This window comes from Diospyros lotus, chromosome 11, assembly GCF_014633365.1.
Source record: "Diospyros lotus cultivar Yz01 chromosome 11, ASM1463336v1, whole genome shotgun sequence".
In the NCBI taxonomy this organism is placed as follows: Eukaryota; Viridiplantae; Streptophyta; class Magnoliopsida; order Ericales; family Ebenaceae; genus Diospyros; species Diospyros lotus.
Window position 1 is genome coordinate 2,994,407 of NC_068348.1, and position 24,008 is coordinate 3,018,414.

The 24,008-nt window shown below is 36.1% G+C and overlaps 1 protein-coding gene across 1 annotated transcript; it reads right to left on the reverse strand.

Annotated features, from left to right (window-relative positions):
* Window positions 1–201: 201 nt before the first annotated feature.
* Window positions 202–17,811, reverse strand: LOC127813216 (proline--tRNA ligase, cytoplasmic). The gene is made up of 13 exons (XM_052354076.1): window positions 17,644–17,811; window positions 17,101–17,154; window positions 16,879–16,961; window positions 14,153–14,245; window positions 13,733–13,849; window positions 12,506–12,693; window positions 5,777–5,843; window positions 4,674–4,796; window positions 4,422–4,574; window positions 2,205–2,489; window positions 1,890–2,108; window positions 1,401–1,494; window positions 202–551 (listed from the first exon to the last, which is right to left on the reverse strand). Exons 2-13 carry the CDS (start codon window positions 17,144–17,146, stop codon window positions 487–489), a joined length of 1,533 nt encoding a protein of 510 aa, XP_052210036.1. The 5' UTR covers window positions 17,147–17,154; window positions 17,644–17,811; the 3' UTR covers window positions 202–486.
* Window positions 17,812–24,008: the final 6,197 nt, after the last annotated feature.

Here is a 24,008-nt window from a genome sequence, read left to right on the forward strand (position 1 = left end):
CTGTGTGTTATCATTAAGCTGTACCCAAGAAACATAGTCGAAATGCTAATTTTTAGCTTTCAGGTCAATCCTTTACTTCCACTGATAAAAATTTTCCTAACACCCGCATGTAATTTTTAGTATGTACTTAGTATCGTTGTAATACTTAAAAATGGGGCGTTACACCTCCAACTACATTTTAGCACAAGATTCAGGTAATAATTGAGAATAAAGAGACAGTTGAGACAACATTCATATATGTAAAGTACAGATCAGGTCCAGCCAAGTCAGGGTTCTAAGAGTTCACATTATAATTGTATAAAAAATTTGTCATCAATTCAACCTCCTGACCACCCCCCTAAGTAAGAAGCTGCCTGAAATGGGGGGCAAAACTATACTTCCTATTTTAAGGGCAAGGTGCTCACACCATGGCAATAAATATCAGAGTTGTCATATAGAGGAAACAGACACATGATCGAGTAAATAAAAACGAACTAGAATTGGCGATCAGTAACTTCGTCCCCAGTAGGTCCACTTCTTCGCAGGCTTGCTTGAGGCAAAGCACAACGTGCCTGCAGAAAAACAACGAAATTGTTCAAAATAACATGCAATCAATTTGCAATATGTTCTCAACTAATGGGAATTTTCTTTCTACATTTGACAATTTGATTTGACATGCCGCTACTGGAGTGGAGACAGGACACTGGATCTGTTTGTTTCACCAGTAAAGTGACGAACTTGGGCCAGTTTAAGCTAAAACCCAAAAGAAAATGGTAAAAACAATGCACCTAGAAGGGCTATAAAACTATACCCTTAACACCATTAATATATGCTGGACGCATGAAGTATAACATAAGTTTATATTCCATTTAATAAGAAACCAACTAGGGATGCCAAACAATTTTTGAGCAATTCCTCTGTTTGGATTGTAAACCAAAAGAAATAGTGATCAAGACCACCCAACCCCCCCCCCCCCCCCCCCCCCCCACCCGGCGGGGGTGGCGTGCACGAAATAGGCAGGACCAGACTGCTACCTAAGAAAGGTGTTTCCAATGTATGAGGCTTCCCATTTTACAAAGGTTGAGCGAGGCTTGTTTTTGTTCCACAACTCAAACCTGTGACCTTCCAATTATGAAAGAGCAACCTTATTGCTTCTATCAAGGCTCACCCTTGACTACACTGCTGCACCTGCTGCAGGTAAAATGCTCAATTGTGTCACAGACACAAGGTTGTACATGTAAGACAAAATATGTGAGCAAGCTAAAGTCCAGGTCTACAAGTTCAATTAATGGCATGACTTGTGTAAGGCTAGGACAAAATACATGGCCAACCATTTAAAAGCAGATCTATGTTGTTCATCTAGTTACAAACAAGTTTGTTAACAACAATCAGACACATTTACCAACCACAAAAAATGGTACCTTCATCTAGTGCAGGCTGCTCAAATGGAGAACAGAGTGATTTAGCTGCCCCCATCTCCCCTTTTGTTCGTGCTTTCACATCTTTCTCCACCTCCTAGAGCATTAGAAACACAAACAGTAAGCCTACATTAGGCAGAGGGGTGGGGTAAAGGATGGAATAATGTTACATAATAGAAAGGAATGGAGTGGTAAAGGAAGAAACATAAAGGGAAAGAGTCTCCCTTCCCCTCCTCCTCGTTCCTACCCTCCATCCAAACATAGAGTATGAAACTTTCAAATAGATATGGATACACAATCTACCAGATTAACAGAAAATGAAAGCAATGGAAGGAGAGGTTACATATGATCATTCAACAACAATCTGCTTTATTTTTTATTATTGTTTAAGGGATGGGTTATCTCTCAGGAGTCTCATTACCAAGATGAACTCAGTACAGATGGGTACATATTCCAAAGATCAACACATCAAATAATATAAACAGCTTGTACCTCTTCGTCACACCAAGGAGCCAAGATCATTTTTTTATGGCTGAGTGCTTCCATGAATTCATCCCAAGTTTTCACAATCTGAATGCAAGCGTCTCTTTTTTGTTTTGCAACATCAAACAGGTTTTGCTGAATATTAGCAAGGATTTCTTCTACTTGTACAACCAATTTGTCCATTGGAATGTCAATTTTAGAAGAATTATCACGGCGAACACAGCGTACCTATTCAGGGAACCATCACAAAAATCATGGAAATTGAATTTATGTCACTGAAAAGGCTGCAAATGAATAAAGAAGTACAAAAGAGAGTTACTTTACCTGTTGATTTGCAAGATCTTTAGGTCCTATTTCAATCCTTAAAGGAACACCTTTCAATTCCCAATTAGAATATTTCCAACCAGGCGAATAGTTTTCTCTGAAGTCTACTTCAGCACGGAAACCTGATTTAATTAATGTTTCCACGGTGGCCTCACAGGCTTTAATGATCCCATCAGTATCAGCATCCTTGTAAGGTACAGGAATCACAATAACTTGGACAGCTGCTACTTTTGGAGGTAGCACCAAGCCTTTATCATCACCATGAACCATCACCATTACACCAATCTGCCAATTTAGTAAGGAGACAATGAAGAGAGGATGAGAATAAAAAGACTGTAATTGCAACCTAACCTGGGATCAGTGTTTCCAAAAGCACTAAGCACACTTAAGTGCACGAGGCCTATGGTGTTTGAATGAAAAGAAAAGTGCACATTTAAGCTAAGTGAAGCGCACATAAATGAAATAAAGAATATACACTTTTAGAACCATCAAAAATAGAAACTATTTAAAAAGTCATTAAAAACTAAATAAGAATGAGGATGCAAATTTAACAAAGTTGAGATACTATTTTTCATTTATATTTTATACCCGTTTACAAGTTCATAAAATCATAGCAAAAAAGCGTAAGGAGAAAAAAACATCCCTAATTTACGACAATCCCCAGTCAATTAACCCCAAATATACAACAAGCTCTAATCAATCAATCAGAAAAATAAATTAGCAATCGTAATTTACACCTAATTGCATGTTCCTTCAATATTAATTGTTTGGTAAATACAGCTAAGTCTTTTTTAAAAAAAATCTATATATGTTTTATTTAGATTTGTTTAAGATCTGATAACAGCTTTTTTTGGGTAAGGATTCCATACAAGCAGCCACACCATTGCAAAAATTTAAACACATCCAACCATTCATACTGTTTGATTAAAAAAAAGGCATATTTTTTAAGCACACTTTTAGCACTTCGAAGCTTAGGTAAAAGCATAACTTAAGCACGCATTAATTGCGCTCAGCTAAAGTTGCTGAGCTTGATGCACAAAAAGCCCTAAGCATGCTGTGCTTTGCGCTTAAGCTTGCTTTTTTAAACACTGCCCGGTAGAACTTAAGTTTCTACTGTAAAATAATCCCCGAAAATATTTTCCGCATCATCCAACTTCCAATATTTGGTCATGCACATGGCATAAGAACTTTGAGTGAAATAACTAAAAAAGAATGCATGGAAAACAACTTATCAACTTGACATCAGTAAGCCATTTCATGTCATCAAGTTGCAATCAAATTGCCTAAGTGCACCAAGTTTATTATTAATTTGCATGCTCAAGAAATTCTTAGCCATGGACTTTGGATTCAATATATTGATGAAACCTAATTGGACGCCATCAAGTGGACTCTAATAGTAACATAAATATGTCAATAAATTTTTATGGATACAGAAGTTCTAGATTCACATGAGGTCAAAATCTAACTACAAACAACAGGAGTGAATAGCGTTTTCCTAATTTTAACAACATTAAGTAGAAAGAGTGCATTAAATTACATCAAGGCAAGAGAAGTTCAGGGGAAGTTCTTTTAACTGCAAACCATGAAAGAATTCATCCTTTCAAATAATATATGAAACCATCAGACTATCACATTCTTGAGGAATTATTGGACTGAGTTAAAAAATTATAAACATCCCTAGTGCTCAAGGCTCCCGACTTAGAGAAAATTGAGGGAAGGTTGAATGTTTAAGCAGTCTTCCCCCCCCCCCCCCCCCTTTTTTTTTGCCCACAAAGAGATTGTTTGCACAACTCCCACCCATGACCTTTTGCTTACAAAGGGGACCCTTACTGTTACTAAGTGAAAAATTATAAAGAAGCCAAATCCCTATTAACAGATCAGAATAGAGCAAAAGAAAGGTAACAAGCAAAATTACCTACAGGTACCTATACACCTCCAAGAACCAAGATGTTCTAATCTTAAACAGGAAATATGAAATATCATATAGCTAAACTGAATTAATAGTTGATTGTTCCACAGTAACAACAGTTACTCATGCTTAACATTGACTTTATATTCTTAAGCAAACAATAAAGAACAGTCAACTATATAACATGGAGTATATAACACAATATAGTACTTCATAAATAGAATAATGTGTTCCCGCTCTAGGGGGATGGTTGGTTTCATATATATAACAACAAACTGTCTTCAAACAAACAAGTATGTTTATTTTACCGTTCGGGTACTGTATGCCCAGGAATTTTGCCAAACCATAGCCTTCTCACCCTTCTCATTTTCAAAGTTTATCTCGAACATCTTTGCAAAATTTTGACCCAAACAATGTGACGTTGCACCTTGAATACCACGGCCAGTCTGTGGAACAAAAGCCTGGCAGTAGAACAAGTATTGGTCAATAAAACAACCTATTTAAATGAAAGCAAAATTAGATGAGCAGTTCAATTGCCTCTATTAAGCAAATTTAGATACCTCAACACTGGTTGTATAGAGTCCACCGGCAAACTTTTCATGTTCACTTTTCTTACCCTTAATAACAGGAATAGCCAAGTATTCTTCATATATGCACCTATACAATTCCAGTATTTCAAGAACCTGAAGCAGATTATAGAAGTGAGAAAAGCACAGCTTAAAAAAATAAAAGATAAATGAGCCCTCTTTTTTAAGTATAAATTTCTGGCACATACAATCAAGTGATAATTCTATGAGAAAATGAAAGGAAACAACAATAGCAAGTAATGCAACTAGTCCAGTATCGCAACCCCAAACTTCAATCTGCTGTGAGTTCAATATGGTGCTAACATTAACATCACTAACAATAAGAAAAAATGTTATATATGCACATGCCCGTGCATTCTCCAACTCCAATGAAATAAACATCACATTGTAAATATGGTGCCAAAACAACCTAGCAACAGATAATTTTCAAAACTACATGTTTTCAATTCTGAACAAAAAGTTCCAACATCTAAACCCTAAAACGGGCAAATCTGGGTATTTATTGAACCATGTCTTCCCTGCTGGCATCCTACCCTACTACTTTCAATTGGGTTAGGTTCAAATTTGTAATTCTAAACTATGGCCTGTTTGGAACCCATTCATTTGCCACCTGAATATATTTGTTTCAAAATTTAATCATAAGAGTTACAGAATGTCATTGCAATCATAGCAGGTTGTCATGTGGCAAAGAACCCATAAAGTTAAAAAGAGCACATATTTCTCTCTTGTGTAATTGATTTTCGGACGATGCTTTACTTCCCCACCCCCACCACCCCCCCCCAAAAAAAAAATGGGGGGAGGAGGCGTGGAGGAGTGTTTGTTGAGATTTTTAAATTATTTGAAACAAGAATATTAGGGCTTTGTTTTTATTCCTGCTACCTTGTGAAATATGACTCCTTATCCTTTTAGCTAAAAACATGGTGCAGTTCTAACTGATAAGCTAGGAGAGCAAACAATTATACAAAGTTACTTTTCAGGGGTTTTAATACAATATCAAAAAATATTGGTAGAAAACAAGCAATCAATCTGAAAACCTAATCTGAAGGCCCAAAGACAAAAAATCACAACTTTGATACCTCTTTATCAGCCTCCTCCTTTGTGGCAAAAGCTGTATGCCCCTCTTGCCAAAGAAACTCACGACTCCTACAACCACAAAAGATACAATTCACTGATATATTACAACGAAACAGCTTATGACGAGTCTCAAACTTGGATAGATTAACAGAGAAATTTTCTAAAGGCCTGTTTGATTTCATTTTAATTAGTCTCATCTTTTTACTTTTTCATTTCTTTATTGTATTTCTGGAAATAAAAATGGGAAAATAAAAAAAAATGCATAAATTTCCTTTCAGTTTAGCTTTTTATAAGATCAACTTTTTGACTGAGAAATTAAGGGCCTGTTCTGTCATAGAAAACATATTCTAATTTTTCAAATTCAATTTTCTATTGAATGATTGAATCTCCCATTAGAAAATAAGAAACTCAATTTTCTAATTTATCAACTTTATACTATGAATTGTAAAACATCTAAAAGGATGCTTTCTAAATTTTCTAGAAATGAATGGTATTACTTTTTGAAACAACATGTTTAGTTAAAAAATTGGAATTGAAAATTAGAAGTTTTCTATCACTGAACACCCTAATGGATGATGTTTCCATACATGTTTAGAAAACATTTTTCAGAAGCTGCCCTTCTCTGGATGCTTCCTATATCATTTATTTTCTTCTATTTCTGAGAACAAAACTTTGCCAAGTGCCAACCATGCATAAGCCATTGAAGCACATAAACCATAGCCCATTCAAACGGGTGGGTATGAAAATGGAAATATTGTAGAATAACAAAGAAAAAAATAAAAATAAATAAATGAGAAGTGAAAAATAAATAAATAAATTAAAGCTCCTATGCAGAAACATTGAGTAATGCAGTAAAACATTGCAGTCGTGAAGCAGTCTCTCTGATGTTTTGTTTTGGTCGCTTCAGTTTTGTCATTCAGTCCTTTGGTATGACTAGAAGCAAAGTTGATCATTCTATGTTATATCACCATTCTACTGGTGGAGTAATATTCTTGGTAGTGTATGTAGATGATATCATTATTTCAGGTGATGATGAGGTTGGTATTGGGCAATTGCACTCTTATTTTCAGACCAAGGATTTGGGCAGGTTAAAGTATTTCATTGACATTGAGGTAGCTCAATCTGTACATGGTGTGTATATCTCTCAAATAAAGTACGCCTTGGATATCTTGAAGAAGACTGGTATGCTTGATTCCCAGCCTATAGATATACCTATGGATCCTAATGTTAAGCTTGTACCAGTATAAGGAGAGCCATTGGAGGATCCTTGGTGATATAGGAGACTGGTTGGGAAGTTTAATTACATCACAATTACATGACTGGACATCTCTTTAGCTGTTAGTGTGGTGAGTCAGTTCTGGAACACCCGCTATGATAGCCACTGGCATGCTTTAGTGTGTATCTTGAGGTACATTAAGAGTGCTCTTGGTAGAGGCTTCTTGTTTGAGAACAAAGGACACCAATAGGTTGTTGGATATGCGGATGCAGATTAGGTTGGTTAACCTACAATTAGGCGCCCTACCTCGAGCTATTGTGTCTTGATTGGAGATAATTTAGTGTTTGGAAGAGTAAGAAATAAAATGTTGCTGCTAAATCTAATGCATAGGCAGAGTGTCAGAACATCGCTTTAGCCACATGTGAGTTGGTTTGGCTCATACAACTTCTTAAGGAGTTAAGATATGGAGATTCAAGGCCTTTGCAACTTATTTGTGATAATCAAGCAACTTCATATTGCCTCTAATCTAGTCTTTCATGAGCAAACTAAACAAAAGAAAGGGATAGACTGTCACTCTATGAGATAGAAGTTGATTTCTAAAAAAAAAAATAATACTTCATTTGTTGGATTTAATGACCAGCTAACTGATCTTCTTACACAGGCATTATAAGGTCCTTGGCTTGACTACATTTGTACCAAGCTAGGCACAAATGACGTACGTGCACTTGCTTAAGGGGGAGTGTTAGTTTTATAATGTTGTACATGCTCAGCCTTGTACATTGTTACTAGCTTTCTTAAGTTGTACCTGTCATGTACTGTTGGGTATAAGGGTAGTTTTGCAATAAAAGGTAATAGGAGGGCTGGATAAGAAAGGTTAGGCTGAGTTAGTTAGCTGCTGTGAGGGTAGTACATAATTTGTTGCTGCTCTATTAAACTTGTACATTCCCTATAGCTGTAATCGGTTACAGCACGTGAGGAGAATCCCAGCTATATATGGGCTATCTCTCTCCCGATTGGATTCCATTGAGAAGTAATATCACTATCCTACCAATTTCTCTCCCTGTTCTTCCTTTCTCTCTCTTAATTCTCTCTGATTTCCCTCTCCCATTCTCTAAAATATCAAGTCAGTCCACCGGGACCTGACATTTTGGTATCAGAGCATCCTTCTTGGGCGTCGTGCGACCACTATGGCACACGGGACAAGAATGAAGCAGATGGAATCGCAACTACAACAGACGACGACGGCAATAACGAAGGTTCAAAATCGAGTGGGATCACTGGAACTATCGATCGGAGCAGGAATCGATTCCAAAATTGACCAAGCAATGGAACGTTGGAGGATGGAGAGTCGCGAGCAGAACACTCTCTTTCGAGAGCAAATGATGGAACAAATGCAAATGATCGTGCGAATGTTCACTCAACAGCAACCATTGAGGCTCTCTCCTGAGTTTCCTCCGAGAGACGGAACGGAGCCTATTTTTCCAGGAGTAAGGGTTGAACCTCGACCAGGAGGAGCGTCGGAGTTCGAGTTTGATACGGACACAATGGGAGAAAATGTAAGGGAAAGGAGGTTGGGAGCGACGACTAATCGACACCATCCGAATTACCCCACGTTGAAGCTCGAGATTCCTTTATTTGAAGGAGAGAACCCGAGATGGCGGTCGAGAAGATGCGAATGAGTATTTTCCTTATATCAAATTCCAGAACAATAGAAGGTCACCATGGCTTCTGCTTACTTGAATGATACAGGAGATGCTTGGTATCAAGGGTGGCTCACAGTCAAGGAAGGGAGTCCTTAGAGTGTGTTTGTAGAAGATTTGTGTGTAAGGTTTGGAGATAAATGCATGCGAGACATCATAGAAGAGTTTAACAAACTCAAACAAGAAGGGACGATCCAGATATATCAGCAAAAATTCGAGGAGCTTAGATCGCTGATGATGATACATAATCCCCAGCTCTCCGCGGAGTATTATGTATCGAGCTTCATCAGTGGCCCAGGGGATGAGGTCAGACCCATGAGTGGCTCAACTATTTTCTATCCATACCATGGGTGTTACCCTCGGGGAGCAAGGAGCAAAACTTCAACTGGCACGCACACCGGGCAGTAACACTCATAGCCCATGGCAGGCACATGAATTTGACTCCCTTAACATACTGTTAATTGATTATAAGGACATCTTTTCCAAGCCAAGTTCCCTACCACCCAAGCGACCCTATGACCATGCTATTCATCTTAAGCCTCATGCAGAACCAGTGAACCTAAGAGCCTATCGATACCCACCCAGACAAAAGACTGAGATAGAAAAACTCATAACAGATATGCTAAAGAAGTCCATTATCCAAACCAGCCATAGCCCATTTGCATCACCTGTATTGCTTGTTAAGAAAAAAGATGGGTCATGGAGGTTTTGTGTTGACTACCGTCAACTTAATGCTATGACCATCAAGAACAAGTTTCCCATACCAATTGTGGAAGATCTCCTTGATGAACTAAACAATGCTTCTATTTTTACCAAGTTAGATCTCCAATCAGGCTACCATCAAATTAGGATGCGGCCTGAAGACATTCCTAAGACAACTTTTACCACTCATCAAGGGCATTATGAATTTCTTGTAATGCCCTTTGGCCTAACTAACGCCCCCGCAACTTTTCAGGCGTTAATGAACAAAATTTTCGAACCATATTTGCGCAAATTCATCCTAGTATTCTTTGATGACATTTTAATTTACAGTCCCACCTTTGCACAGCACCTAAACCACCTTTGAAGTCCTTAGAATCAATAAGCTATATGTTAAGGAGTCAAAGTGTACTTTTGCTAAGCAACAAGTTGAGTATCTTGGGCATATTATTTCTAGTTCAGGGGTAAGCACATATCCAAGTAAAGTTACGGCCATGGTGTCTTGGCCTCGACCGCAAAATGTGAAGGGGTTGAGAGGATTCCTAGGGTTAACCGGATACTATCGCCAGTTCGTTAAAGGGTATGGCATAATCAGTCGACCTCTCACTAACCTATTGAAGAAAGATGGATTCAGGTGGGATGCTACGGCCGAGGAAGCTTTCTACAAACTTAAGCAGGCTATGAGTGAAGTGCCCACTCTAGGATTACCTAACTTTAACAAACAGTTCATCTTAGAAACTGACGCCAGCAGCAATGGGATTGGAGCAGTCTTGGTTCAGGAAGGCAGACCCATAGCCTTCCTCAGTCAAGCCCTTGCACCAAGACATCTCGAATTGAGCATATATGAGAAGGAACTGTTGGCAGTGCTGATGGCGGTAGAAAGATGGCGCCATTATCTTGAGGGAGGGAGTTTTGTAATCAAGACTGACCATGAGAGCCTCAAATTCTTGTTACAACAAAAGCTACATACTCAACTACAACGCAAAGGTATGACTAAATTAATGGGTTTGAACTATGTGATCCAATATAGGAAGGGTAAAGAAAATTTTGCAACCGATGCTCTATCCAGATGTCTTGAAGAGGGAAGTGCAGCTGCCATTTCAACCATTGTTCCAGAATGGTGCCAAGAGATCGCTGCTAGTTATCTCTCAAGTGACAAGACCCGAGAACTCTTACAGCAGTTGGCAATCAATCCCTCCTCCAAACCAGGCTACACTTTGAGTAATGGGATGATTAGACATCGAGGGAAGCTGGTGATTGGGGAGGAGGAAGCACTGAAAAGGAAAATTATAGAGGCACTGCACGCCTCCCCCATAGGGGCCACTCGGGTATTGTAAACACCTATCATCGAGTCAAACAACTCTTCCGATAGGCAGGACTTAAGAAGGATGTTATGGAATTTGTGATCAGATGTGATACTTACAAGCGGTGCAAACCAGAAAATGTGGCAACACCTGGGTTACTCCAACCTCTGAATATTCCTGGGGGTCCATGGGAAGATATTTCGATGGATTTTATAGAGGGGCTACCCAAATCAGAAAGTAGAGACTGCATTATGGTGGTCGTGGACCGTTTTACCAAATATGGGCACTTTATGGGATTGATTCATCCATACACTGCCCAAGAAGTGGCCAGAATATTCCTAGACCGAGTAGTAAAACTACATGGAACACCCAAGGCCATAGTTTCCGATAGGGATAAGATCTTTACTAGTCGAGTGTGGAAGGAATTGATGGGGTTGCTGGGAGTGAAACTAAAGATGTCTAGTGCATACCATCCTGAATCGAATGGACAAACCGAAAGGGTTAACCAGTGCTTGGAAATGTATCTCTGGTGTACTTGTTTTTGGCAACCAAAAACATGGCATAAGTGGCTTCCGATGGCTCAATGGTGGTATAATTCTAGCCGTCATTTAGCCATAAAACTGTCCCCTTTTGAAGCCCTTTATGGTTACAAACCCCCACTTCTACCGACACTGGTGGATAATTCAACGGTGGCCTCTCTGGACACATACCTACAGCAAAGGCAGCAAGCCTTGTAGGGAATTAAGGAGGAGCTGGCTACTTCCCAAAATAGGATGAAGCAATTTGCTGACAAGAAAGGAAGTGAAAGAGAATTCCAGGTTGGTGATATAGTGTATCTCAAATTGAAACCGGGACACCTACGGACACTACTCCCCCATCCCAGTTCTAAATTACATCCGAAGTTCTATGGGCCTTTTCCAGTTATTGCACGAATAGGATCAATGGCATACCGTTTGGAATTACCGGAAGGTACTAATATACATCCAGTTTTTCATGTTTCGCTTCTCAAGAAAGCAGTGGGGGCACAGCCAGCAAGTTCCATCCTACCTAACCTTCACCAAACTGAAGTTCCTCTCCGAGAACCTATAGCTATACTGGACAAAAAGGTGATTTATAGACAAGGTGCTCCAATCACTCAAGTTCTCATTAAATGGGTTGATCAACACTTCGAAGATAATACGTGGGAGTACCTCCCACACATTTTGAACCAATTCCCGCGTGTGGCCAGCCTCCTCCATATTTCTTGTGGACAAGAAAAGTTTTGAAGGGCAGAGTAATTGTCATGTACCGTTGGGTAGGGTAGTTTTGCAATAAAAGGTAATAGGAGGGCTGGATAAGAAAGGTTAGGCTGAGTTAGTTAGCTGCTGTGAGGGTAGTACATAATTTGTTGCTGCTTTATTAAACTTGTACATTCCTTATAGCTGTAATCGGTTACAGCACGTGAGGAGAATCCCAACTATATATGGGCTATCTCTCTCCCGATTGGATTCCATTGAGAAGTAATATCACTATCCTACCAATTTCTCTCCCTGTTCTTCCTTTCTCTCTCTTAATTCTCTCTGATTTCCCTCTCCCATTCTCTAAAATATCAAGTCAGTCCACCGAGACCTGACAGTACCTTGTAAAGTAGTATATATACCTAACACATGAATAAAATAAGAATATACATTTTTGTCTCTTCTTCAAACAAAAACTAAAAGTGCTTGTATCACCCAAATTTTTACCTAGAGTTTAAAGTTTAAAAACTTTCATAACATCTCATAAACAGGATAAATAACCAACTGAACAACAGAAGATCCACCAAATAACTACCGAATAAATGGAGTAGGATTGCTGAACTCCCATCGAACAACATTGCACCATTGGTTAAGTTTCAAAGGCAAGTCCCTGTGTCCTCTTATCCACTTAGAATAGTAGGGATACATGACAGTTTCACTTGTAGGGCGAATTGCAATTGGCACTTCCAAATCAGTTTGTCCTGATTTTGTGACCCAAGCGACCTGAAAAGTCAATTTAGATAAATATTAAAGAAAGAACTTCCTAGAAAGGGAAGAACAGTCAGCAGAAATCTTCAAAAATCTACTGTTGAGTATCAACACAAACAAAACTGCGCATGCCAACTTGAATATGACAGATTGCCAGAGCAAAACTCCTAAAATCACATACATACAAGGAAAAGAAAAACTCCAAATAGATCACTTCACAATAATTAATGTAAAACCTTAATGAACAACATTTATACATCACCAAAGCATTGCCAAAGCCATGCACTGGTCACTGGTCACTGACCCACGGTTCAAATATCAACTGCTCATAAACATACAAAGGAATGCACCGTAAAGTGTCCAAATAAAATCTAACTGCAGCATAAGCATACAAATATTGGCATGCCTCTGTTGATACTTTATTGGTATCCTCAACTCACCCCGCTCTGTATCTTATTTCAGACCAATTTTTTTCCCTCAAGGAAAGAAAATAATCACAAAGGTCTGGATCAGAAACTTCTCAGAATGTTATCCAATACTTTAATTTTGAATGGCCAGCTCTAAAAAACTGCTTGTAGCACAAAAAACATGGGATGGAAAACTTGTACTTAAAGAGTTACCACCATCAGATTACAAAATAGTATCAGTATAACACCAATGTCATCACTGACCTAATGCTCGGTAAATTTTATTCCCCTGTAGATCCTCTGGAATAGGCATACTGCTAAAAAGGGAATAAGGAATTTCTCAGTGGGCTGAAATCATCAAATATCCAGTCCAAAATTTTCTCTAATTTGACTCTAATAGAAGAAGGCATCCATGCCTCAGCATTTCCATGCTGCTATTCCTTGTTAACCAGTATGTTATGAAATGTTGTATAATGAAAGACAATCTCAGCCGGAAAAAAAAAAAAAATTAATGGGGGTAAAAACAGACAACTTTCAACAAGTTTCAGGAGAACCATTCAGATAAAGTTCAAATCTGTAACTTTTTCCTCTAAAAGTCAAACAAAGTCAAGCTAAACTCAACCATGCAAAGGCATTCAAGCTTTCACCTCAGGAGCAAAACCTTCAATGTGATCCTTCTCCTTTTGTAGAACACTGGGAGATACAAAAAGAGGGAAGTAGCAGTTCTTAATCTTCATCTTCTTAATTTCAGCATCAAAGAAAGCCTGCACATGCACATTCATTAGTCCCCTACACAAACCCAAATTTGAAAAAAGGAACCAGATTGAGAAATACAAGCCCCAAAAATAGATATGTAAAAACTAAAAACTAAGAACTCTCAATATTAAAGTACAAATGAGAATAAGTAACTTATTCATTCATTTTACAACAGTGACATCGCATCAGCTTATCTTGTAGAAGACAAAAGAAAATTTATCATTCCTTAGCTAACAACAAATAGAAAACACCACATCATTAAACCCTATGCTTGGGGGAAAAGAAAACTCTTTCAAATGTTCATCACTTACTTGCATGATCTCCCAAATGGACATTGTCCATGGGCGCAGGATATAGCAACCAGATATGTCATAATACTCAATCAGTTCGCCACTGACAACAACCTGGTAAGAAAATTCAAAGAGTCCCCTTAATCATAACATGCTGTCAAGAATAAATTAGCTAGAAGAGAGACAAGAAACAACTGCATGAATACATGCTACTTAGAGAAGCAAACCCACACTGAGGACAGAATCTTAGATACCAGAAACCTATCAGCTTTCCAAATTTGCTATAAAACAGAAATGAGTGTCTTTGTGCACATCAATCCATTTTTCCACCTGCTTTATGCTCCTAAAATTATTTCACAGAGAAAACTAGCATTATTACCTAGAAAAAGGACTTCATAAAAGTTGTAGGGCTTACTCTACACCACCTTCAATCACCTAATGTGGTCCAAAAATTATAGATATGCAGCATCTACATCTAAATCATGTACAAAACAAATTTTTGGTTCAAGCACTCAGCACTGATTTGGCAATACCTTCCAATATGCAAAGCTCAAAAGTAATTCTTCCATGCACATCAATGTTCCAAATGATATTTAACCTTTACAGTTTGACATTTTGTCACATAACTGGATCTCCACCCCCAATGATTTTCTTATTTAGGAAGAGGGCATTCCATGTTTTAGAAAAGAATCACCTAAATCCATCGACATAAGTTCTGACATCCATGTCAGCATAATGTCCAATTCTGAATTTACTCACTGGATTAAAATGACAAATATACTTAATATAATGGACCCACCAACTTAAGGAATTATGAAAACATCCAGAGTCCATAATTCAGCTGTTGTTTTTTCACTTATAATTTCAAGTGAATCTATCAGGGATTTTACTGAGGGAATCTCTAAGCATTTTTATAGTGATGAATTTGGGATTTTGAAAAAGCCAATTCATAATTATAAAAAAAAAAATGAATTAGTAGTTGATTTCTTCCTTAGTAGAGACCTTATAGGAAGCCCACACATACAATGTTAAATCATTTGTATTAGATTAGTTGGTTGTCTCGATTAAAACAGTTTATGTCAGGAGTGCTTATTTCTCCTAGAGGTTTGTTTGCTTAGTTGTATCCCTAGTGTTCAGTTATTTTAAAACCTTGTAAAGTCCACCCTTATGTTCTATAAATAAGGGGGGGTCGGGTCGGGTGTTTTTCTCACCGGTTCTTTATGCTATCTTGGGGAATTTTGAGTGAGAATGTGCTGTGATAGAGGAAAGCTTTTGAGGGCTTTTTAATCTGTTTTAGTTCTCTGTATAGCCTGGTATTGGGTTGAGAGAGAGAGAGAGAGAGTCTATGGGCAGTGCATGTAATTGGTTCTGATATTCAAGATAGTGGAGAAAGGCACCTAGCAGTCTGGATGTAGGTTTCCTTAACGGAAACTGAACCAGGATAAATTTGTGGGTCTTGTGTGATTGAATGTTCTTATTTTCAGTTTTCATTTTCTGTTCTCTAAGGCAATTCGTGTATGAGCATTTTCCGGTAGTCTTGAGTGTAGAGTATTTGAATAAGGCAGAAGATTAGGTCAACATACAACTTCTGCCTTGTCAGGATTATATCTCTAACACAAACAAAATAAGTTTTACATTGAGATATGAAGTCATATGGCAAATAGCTGAGTTATGGATTCAATGCAATTTTTTATCCTAAGAGATTGTTGTAGCTATACCAAAAAGATATTCAAATTATATATGCATATCTACATACTGGGTGTATATCCTTATGCATTGTTTTATACTAATAAATATTAGGAAAAGGTTTGTGAAACCACAAAAGTGTACACCACTATGTATTGTTCAAAAACCTCAGTCACTATCACACAGTATGTCTTTTCTTCTACAACAGCACATCAAAATTCTAAACAATGTTATCTAGACAAACAAACTTGTACACTGCCATATACCATATGGATACAATTCTTTGCTTTGAACCACTTCAAAATTACCTACTTAACAAATTAACTCCAAATCAAACTCCTAACATGAGACAAGTAGAACATTTGATATGCACTTTATGAGAAGTCTGAATCCAGAAAAACTCCATTATAAATAGATGCATTAATTGTAAAGTCCATATCTCACATAATACAACAATTGGCACACTCAAATATTCATTTAAATGTAAAATAACCTAAATAAAAGCAGACTAATATAGGCAAACCAAGCTTGGGACTGGTAGTAGACACCAAAATAAATATAAACCTCCATCCACATGAATTTGGCAGGCTAATATGATCAACAATTAACTAATCACATCAGCTCCAAGGCTTCAACAGAAAGACCACTGTATTCTAAGCATGCCCATCACCTTCATTTCAGTAATTTGATTTACCTAGACAATTGAATGTTTCCCTCCAGTATGGGTATTCAATATTTTCTCCATCCATTCTGGTTTTGAATAACTTTTATAGACTGAGAGTATGTGGTCCAGAAAAAATTCTATAGTAAATCCTGAATTCTAAGAATTCAATTTTTAGATAACTTTCTTTTGTAGTCAGTGATCCTAATCTTCTTTATCTGGACTACAATAATGTTGCCAACTAAACCCTCAAGTAATCTAATTCCTCTTACAAAGAAAATATTGTACAACTTCTAGCTACACCTCCTATGAACTAAACAACAGACAGTCAAATAGGTAACAGGGGAGGAGAGAATACTCACAACAAAACAGTCACACATGACCAGAAATTTATGATTACCTCGGAATACCACTCCCCAAAGTTCTCATCCTTCTTACTAGAGAGGCCTAGACCGGTCTCTTTCTTCACTTCCTTCTTTTTTCCTTTGTCCAACAAAGAAAAATTAGCGATAGATGCAGAGAATATATGCCACGTAAATGCACTATTCGGAGATAAAAGAGAGGGAGTGACAAAGAAAGATAGCAGTCTGCAAAAAGTTTGGACCAAAGCATCAGTACTCACTGCTTTTTGCATTGGAACTAGAATTTTTGGTATCACCACCAGCCATATCAAAACCTTATTCAAAGAGCAGCACATTTTACATCAGAATCACTAAAATAACTATCAAACTGATGAAAGAGAAACAAAGAACTAACTCAACCAATAACCAAGAGAATAAAACAAGGGTCAACCATATGTCCGCAACATCCTATCTAAATGGGAATTGTATCTATATCAAGATTGATAAGAGACCGAGAGCCAGAGAGATGCAGAGATTAATGAAATTGCATATTTTAGTAGATCTAAGTTTTAATTTTCGGCCAAACATGAACATTTTCGGGAAAACGCCGCCAGCCACCGTGACCGGTGATTCCGATGCTCGGAACCGACCATCGGACTTCCCTTGGCCTGGTGAGCCACATATCTAAAAACTGCAATGATCTAATGGATCTTAGTAGATTTTTATTTATAGAAGCCGGGATTCAACCCAACCACGCATGTCTATATATATGCAGTGCTCGTATATATGAACCAAAAAAGGGGAAGAGTTGCTGAAGGTCTTACCGGAGGGCTGCTACGGGCTTGCCGGAACTGGACGGGTCGCTGTTCAGTTCGTTTGAAAGAGGGTGAGCGAGTTGAGATAAAGAGAGTGCAGAATTGGGAAAAAGAGTGAGAAGCGGCACAAAATGCAGAAGGTGGAGACCTTAGGGTTCTCATTTCTACTGACCCGAACGGGCCGATCCGGGTTTTCGGATCCGGCTATCTCTCTCTCTATACATAGAGAATATATTCACTATTTTTTGTGCTCCAAAATAAATAAGGTATATATAGGGCTGCTACGGTCTATCTCTCTCTCTATTTTTTGTGTAGAAACTGGGGTTGCGACCGAGCCGAGCTCGACTCGGCTCGGTCGACAAATTTGAGACAAATTTGAGCTCAGCCCGACAAGAGCGGAGGATGCAGCGGAAAGGCGAGAGCGGAGGATACAGCTTTTGGCCATACCTTAGAGTAAGATTGGCGAGGCGACGGCGGGAGCGGAGGATGCAACGGCGACAGTGGCGAGGTGACGCGCCGACGGCAAGAGAGGTGAGGCGGCGGCAAAGATGGAGGATGCAGTGGCGGGCGGCAGAGGGCGAGCGGAGCCTGCTGCAATTGCTTTGGTTTACAACTTAAATTTCTACTTATGTCATATAAATTATAAACTAATTCCACATTCACCTTTATTTATTTTATTTTAATCCTTATAATTTTTATTATTTTTCACATATACTTTATTTATTTTTCTTTTTAAAATATTTTATAATTTATAATTTTTTTAAAAATATAATAATAACCGAAAACACTAATTATAAAATCATATTAAGGTATTCAAAAAATATTTAGTTAAATGAAAAATATGTATATAAATGGTAAATTATAATATATAATTTGATTGATTTTAGTAATTTATATATACATATATTTTATAATATATTTATTATAATAAAATTAATTAATTAATATTAAATATTTAAACAAATAAGATATAATAAATATGTATTGTCTAAAAGTAATGTATGGTATTGATGTGTTTTGTAATATATAATATATAAAATAAAAAAAATATTTTACATATTATTTAAAATATGTATAAATTTTCATATATTTTAAATAATTACTATATTTTTGTGACAATATTACATAATTTATAATAGTCTTATTTAAAATTAATAATAATCATTATGAATTATTACTAATTTTTGGTAGAACTATTATTGATTTTAGATAAAAAAAAAATTATTATAAATGTTATAGTATCATGCCAATTTATAAATTTTATTTGTAGATAAAATACTTAAAATGTGCATTTAATGATATCTGTAAAGATTAATTTTTTAAAATTTAATATATCGTTAGTTGGGTAAATTAGATATTATTTAAATGAGATATGCAGTTATTTGAGTAATTTTTTTTTTATATTAAAGTAAATTATAATTTTACAATCAATATTTATTCTTAATTGATTAATGATACAAGTATAGCGGACTTGTCATTTTAATCCAAATTTATTATTCGATTAAATGTTATAATTATTTAATTAATGTACCACTTAGTCGATTAACTATTTAGTTATTCAATTAATATTATTCTAAGTTTGGTTAACTTCGATTTTTAAGTTTAATTATTTTAATTCAGTTTGATCCCCATATTGAAAAAAATCAAAATAATTGAACACATCGAAATTTTTAAATTGACGTCATTTTTTCACTTTGTTATTTCAATTTTTGAGTTTATCGATTTTTTGGGTAGGTTTAATTTCTCAATTTTTTTAATTCTTTTGATTTTTTGATTTGTTCGATTTAGGAATCTAGTCCATTAGCTCAGTTCAATTTCTAACACAAATTCAATATTCGATTTGAGTAATTCGGTGAGTTCGATAAAACTCACCCCTACTTATATATAACTTCTATAACATTATATTAAAATAATATATTATAATATAGATTATAACCGTATTGTATCTGTTTTTTTTTTTTTTTCAGATTCCACGGATAATTGATGCCCCCACCAACCATAACATCATTTACAAGGAGCTAGATCGCGAAATTTTGTCCTTAAATAAAGATGTCTCCGACACTTTTTCGAGAAATATTAATACAATCGTATTGTAATAGTAAACAACTAAATAACAATACTAGTATTTATTCTATTATTATTAAAAAAAGTCTTTTAAGCACTCACTCCAGAATAACACTATTTATCTAGAGGTGGTACATTTTCATTGAGTAATAACAATACTAGATCATGGCCTGGCCCCTCTACGCTGAACAGAAGGTGAATGCCTCTTTGGCGTGTGAGGATTTGACGGTGGGATTGAGAGAGGGGTGGTGGTGTTGCGGTTGAGTATGTGAATGCTCTTTATATTTATGTGGAAGTTAAGAGAAGTTGTTCACGTTGTAATGAGAAAATCATTCCAATTGATAAACAATTTTTAAGCTTAGATATGAATCATTTTGATTTACCAATCTCACTGCAAATTGATGTAATAATAAGGGGGGGGGGGGGGGGGGGGGGGGGGAGGTCTAAGACATCAAATTTAACAGCAAATAGAAGCATCAATGGCAGAAGATGAAGATAGTCAACAAAACCAATTGAACATCCATGATGAACCAGAGTCTGATTTCCTTTAACGGCGTGAACATAACCCTCGGTACTTTGAAGATTAAAAGTAACGAATTTTCATTACTTTTAACCCTCAAAGTACTGAGGGTTATGTTCACCCCCGTTAAAATATTGGATTTTCGTTACTTTTAACCCTCAAAGTACTGAGGGTTATGTTCACCCCCGTTAAAATATTGGATTTTCGTTACTTTTAACCCTCAAAGTACTGAGGGTTATGTTCACCCCGTTAAAATACTGGATCTCCGTTACTTTTAACCCTCAAAGTACTGAGAGTTATGTTTACCCCCGTTAAAGGGGGTGAACAAAATCGCACTCGATGAACCATCCATCCGTCATTCCACTACAGCTTTTTCAGTGCTCATTTTTGCTGCAGATTTGATATATTCTTATGGTCTATGTTGCACGGAAACGTAGAAACAGATATTCTTCTAAAAAAATAGACATAAATAAGATCCGAAATGGATATAGAAAATGTTTCCGAAATGAGAAAATGACTCCTATGAGGTATTTCCGTATAACATAACTTACGGTTACTTCTTGTAAGCTTCCATTCCAAATCCGTTTCTTTTCTTCCCCCAATTCCTTTCATTTCACAGAAATCAGAGCAGTCACGGTAGAGTTGTTGATTCCCGGCCGCTCTTCCACCAAACTCTTCCTTTCTTCTTTGCTGCATGGCATGGCAGAAGACAATTATGACCCAAAATGCCCACATAAATTGATTAATTGGGGCAAAATTACAACTACAAGTATTGGGGAAAATCGAGCAAGCAGTCATCGGATCAACACAATTACTTGGCGTACCTGAAAAGAATTATAAATAATTCACTTTTTATTTTAATTTTATTTTAAAAATTATATCTATTCTAATAACTCTCTCTATTCTTTTTTTTCTTTGACTCTCTATTTTATTTATTTACTAATAAATTTTAATTCTATTTATTTTAACATACACATAATTAATAATTAAATATATAAAATAATTAAATGCACATATATATAAAAAATTAATAATTAAATATAAAAAAAATCAAATACACACAATATCACTTATCCAATACAAAAATAAATAAATAAAAATCCCAAAATCACCAACTCTACTCCCAAAATAAAAATAAAAAATCCCAAAATCACTCTTCCAAAGGATGATATGCTCATCGCCGTTGTCAAAGAAGACACCACTGCTATAGCCGGTCCACGTTGCTTGATCTGGAGCTACCTAGAGTAGCGCACTGGTCGCCTAGAGTCGTCATTGCTTGATCTAGACTTGAGTTCGGCCGATTTCATCATCTTCTCCGGCCGATCCTTCTCTTCTCTTCTCCGTTGATGGCCATTGGGGAGGGGCGCATTGATGGCAATTGGGGGTGGGGGAAAGATGGCGAGAAGAATTTAATTGCCAACACTGGCTAGACATTTCAAGGTTGTCAAAAATTTGACGAGGTGAACTAATGATAGTGAGCACTGCTGGAGCGATATTTTTGGAGAAATCTTGCTGGCGAGCTGTAGAAGAGGCTATTGGAGATAGCCTTAATGGTAAAGAGATATCTTTAGTTAAAACTTGGGGCTCTTTTATATATAGAAGGAGATGGGGAATCGTAAGGGGGCATTTAGTATAAGAAATTTTTTTAGATTATTGGGAATGTTAGATTGAGAATCTACATTCCTATGTTTGGTATAATTTTTTTTAAAAGAATTTTAAGAAAATAGCATTCCTAGAATTTATTTTTAATCAACTTTCCCATAAAAAGATTTACACGTGGGTTGGAAATCTTGGATTTTCATGGATTAGGGAAAAATTTTAACAAATAAAAAAATTAAAACACTTCTTAGGCTCTTACCTTCTTATACAAACATATATATTATATATATATACACACACACTATACATAATGTGTAAAAAAAATGATATTTTTTTACTTCCTAAAGAGGTTGTGATCATAATATTTTATACACTATAAAGAATTTATCATTTTTAAATAAAAAATCAAATTAGGGTCATTTTGGAAAAAATAGTATGGGTTTCTAAGAATGTTATATTTAAACCAAACATAGAAATGTAAAATTCTCATAAAAGAATACCCAACATTCCTGAAAATGTTTAAAACTAACCAAACATAAAATTGCATAAATTTTGTGAATTAAAGATTTTCAAGAGTATTATCAAAAATCATAATCCCACAAATCTAAAACTTCTCTTATACCAAACGCCCCGTAAAGATTATGTATTTCAAATTCAAAATGGATTCTCTAGTTTTAAGAATAGTTTGAGTTTAAAGTGGACAATGATTTGACCGTCGATGACTTACCAAAAGTTCCCCAATTCTCAGTTTGTTTCTCGAGAAAATAGAGCCGAGAAAATGGACCCTATTAATTGGGTTTGAATCATGAATATAACATTACCATGCAGGGCCAGTCCAACGAAGTTGAGGGATTTAGGCGAAAAGATTTATCGAGACCTTCTCGAGAGTATTATGTTGTACTTATGTGAAGCTTCATACGACACCATTTAAGGAGGGCCAGGAGGGTCTTTTGGTAATCCTCACGGTTGCCCAAAATGCCAACGTTTTGGGCCCTTGAGAGGATGGCCAAAACGGCAACCGCCTCTGCCATTTCATCTTGGTATGCCTTTATCTTGTCTTTTAGCCTGCCTCTTCCTCGATTATCGATGCTGCCTTTATACGATGTAATCCTCATCGCTGCTGTCCCCTTTATATCATCTACAGTTGCCTTGAGATCTTCAGTACATAACCTCCGATTTTCTGCCTCGTTTAGGATTTGTTCAATTCATTCTCTGATTTCCTTTCTCTCTATATAGTTGATACGTACGTTCTTTTCTTTCTAGGATGTAAGCCTTTAATATGTAGTTTTATGATTATGTGGCTGATTTGATTTGAGAGTCGATTTGTACAGTGAGATTAGAGAGTGAGTTTGTGTATATTGAGGTTGTAATAAGATTTTTCCTGATAGTGCAGTGAGCTCCCTTTGCTGGAGCTCAATATAGATGTAACCCTCATTAACGAGTGAACCACAGTAAAAATTACGTATGTTTTGTGTATGTTTATTTTCGTTTCTTGTTCATTTGCATGTTTGAATTTCTATATGCACAGTGAACATTTTTTGAGGCTCTATTTTGTCTACTGTTTGAGAAGTGGTCGAGAGTTGTCTCGTCGCGACATATTAAATTTTTTTATACAAAAATAAATAATACATCTTTTTACACAAACATTTCATCATTTTATTAAATAAAGAAAAGAAAAAAAGTTAAAATTCAATCAACTACAAAATATAATAATCTCTTAACAACAATAAATTTTTAGCTAAAATATAATGTCTCAGAGATTATAAAAAAAAAAAAAAAAAGTCAAACAACTTACTACAATAAACAAAGAAAAACAAAACTAATTTTTCTTAAAATTTTAAAAAAGTTTGTGTGAGAAAAAAACTATACATTCTTGATTTTCTTATAGAAGAAAAAAAAATATTAAACTGATAGCATTAAAAAGATAAAATTCACCAATAATGAGCAACTTTTCATTTTATAAATATATGTTGAACTATGTTCACCTTTATGTAAAATCAATTTTTCTTGCCTTTTAAGATGCAAAATTGTTGATTAAATCTCCATAATCAAGTTTATCTAATAAATCATGTTCAATTGATAATATAGCTAATTCATTCAATTTTTTTTATGACATAGTTGACCTCAAATATGATTTTATCAACTGTAATTTTGAAAAACTTCTTTCTGCAGAAGTTATTGAAACTAGAAT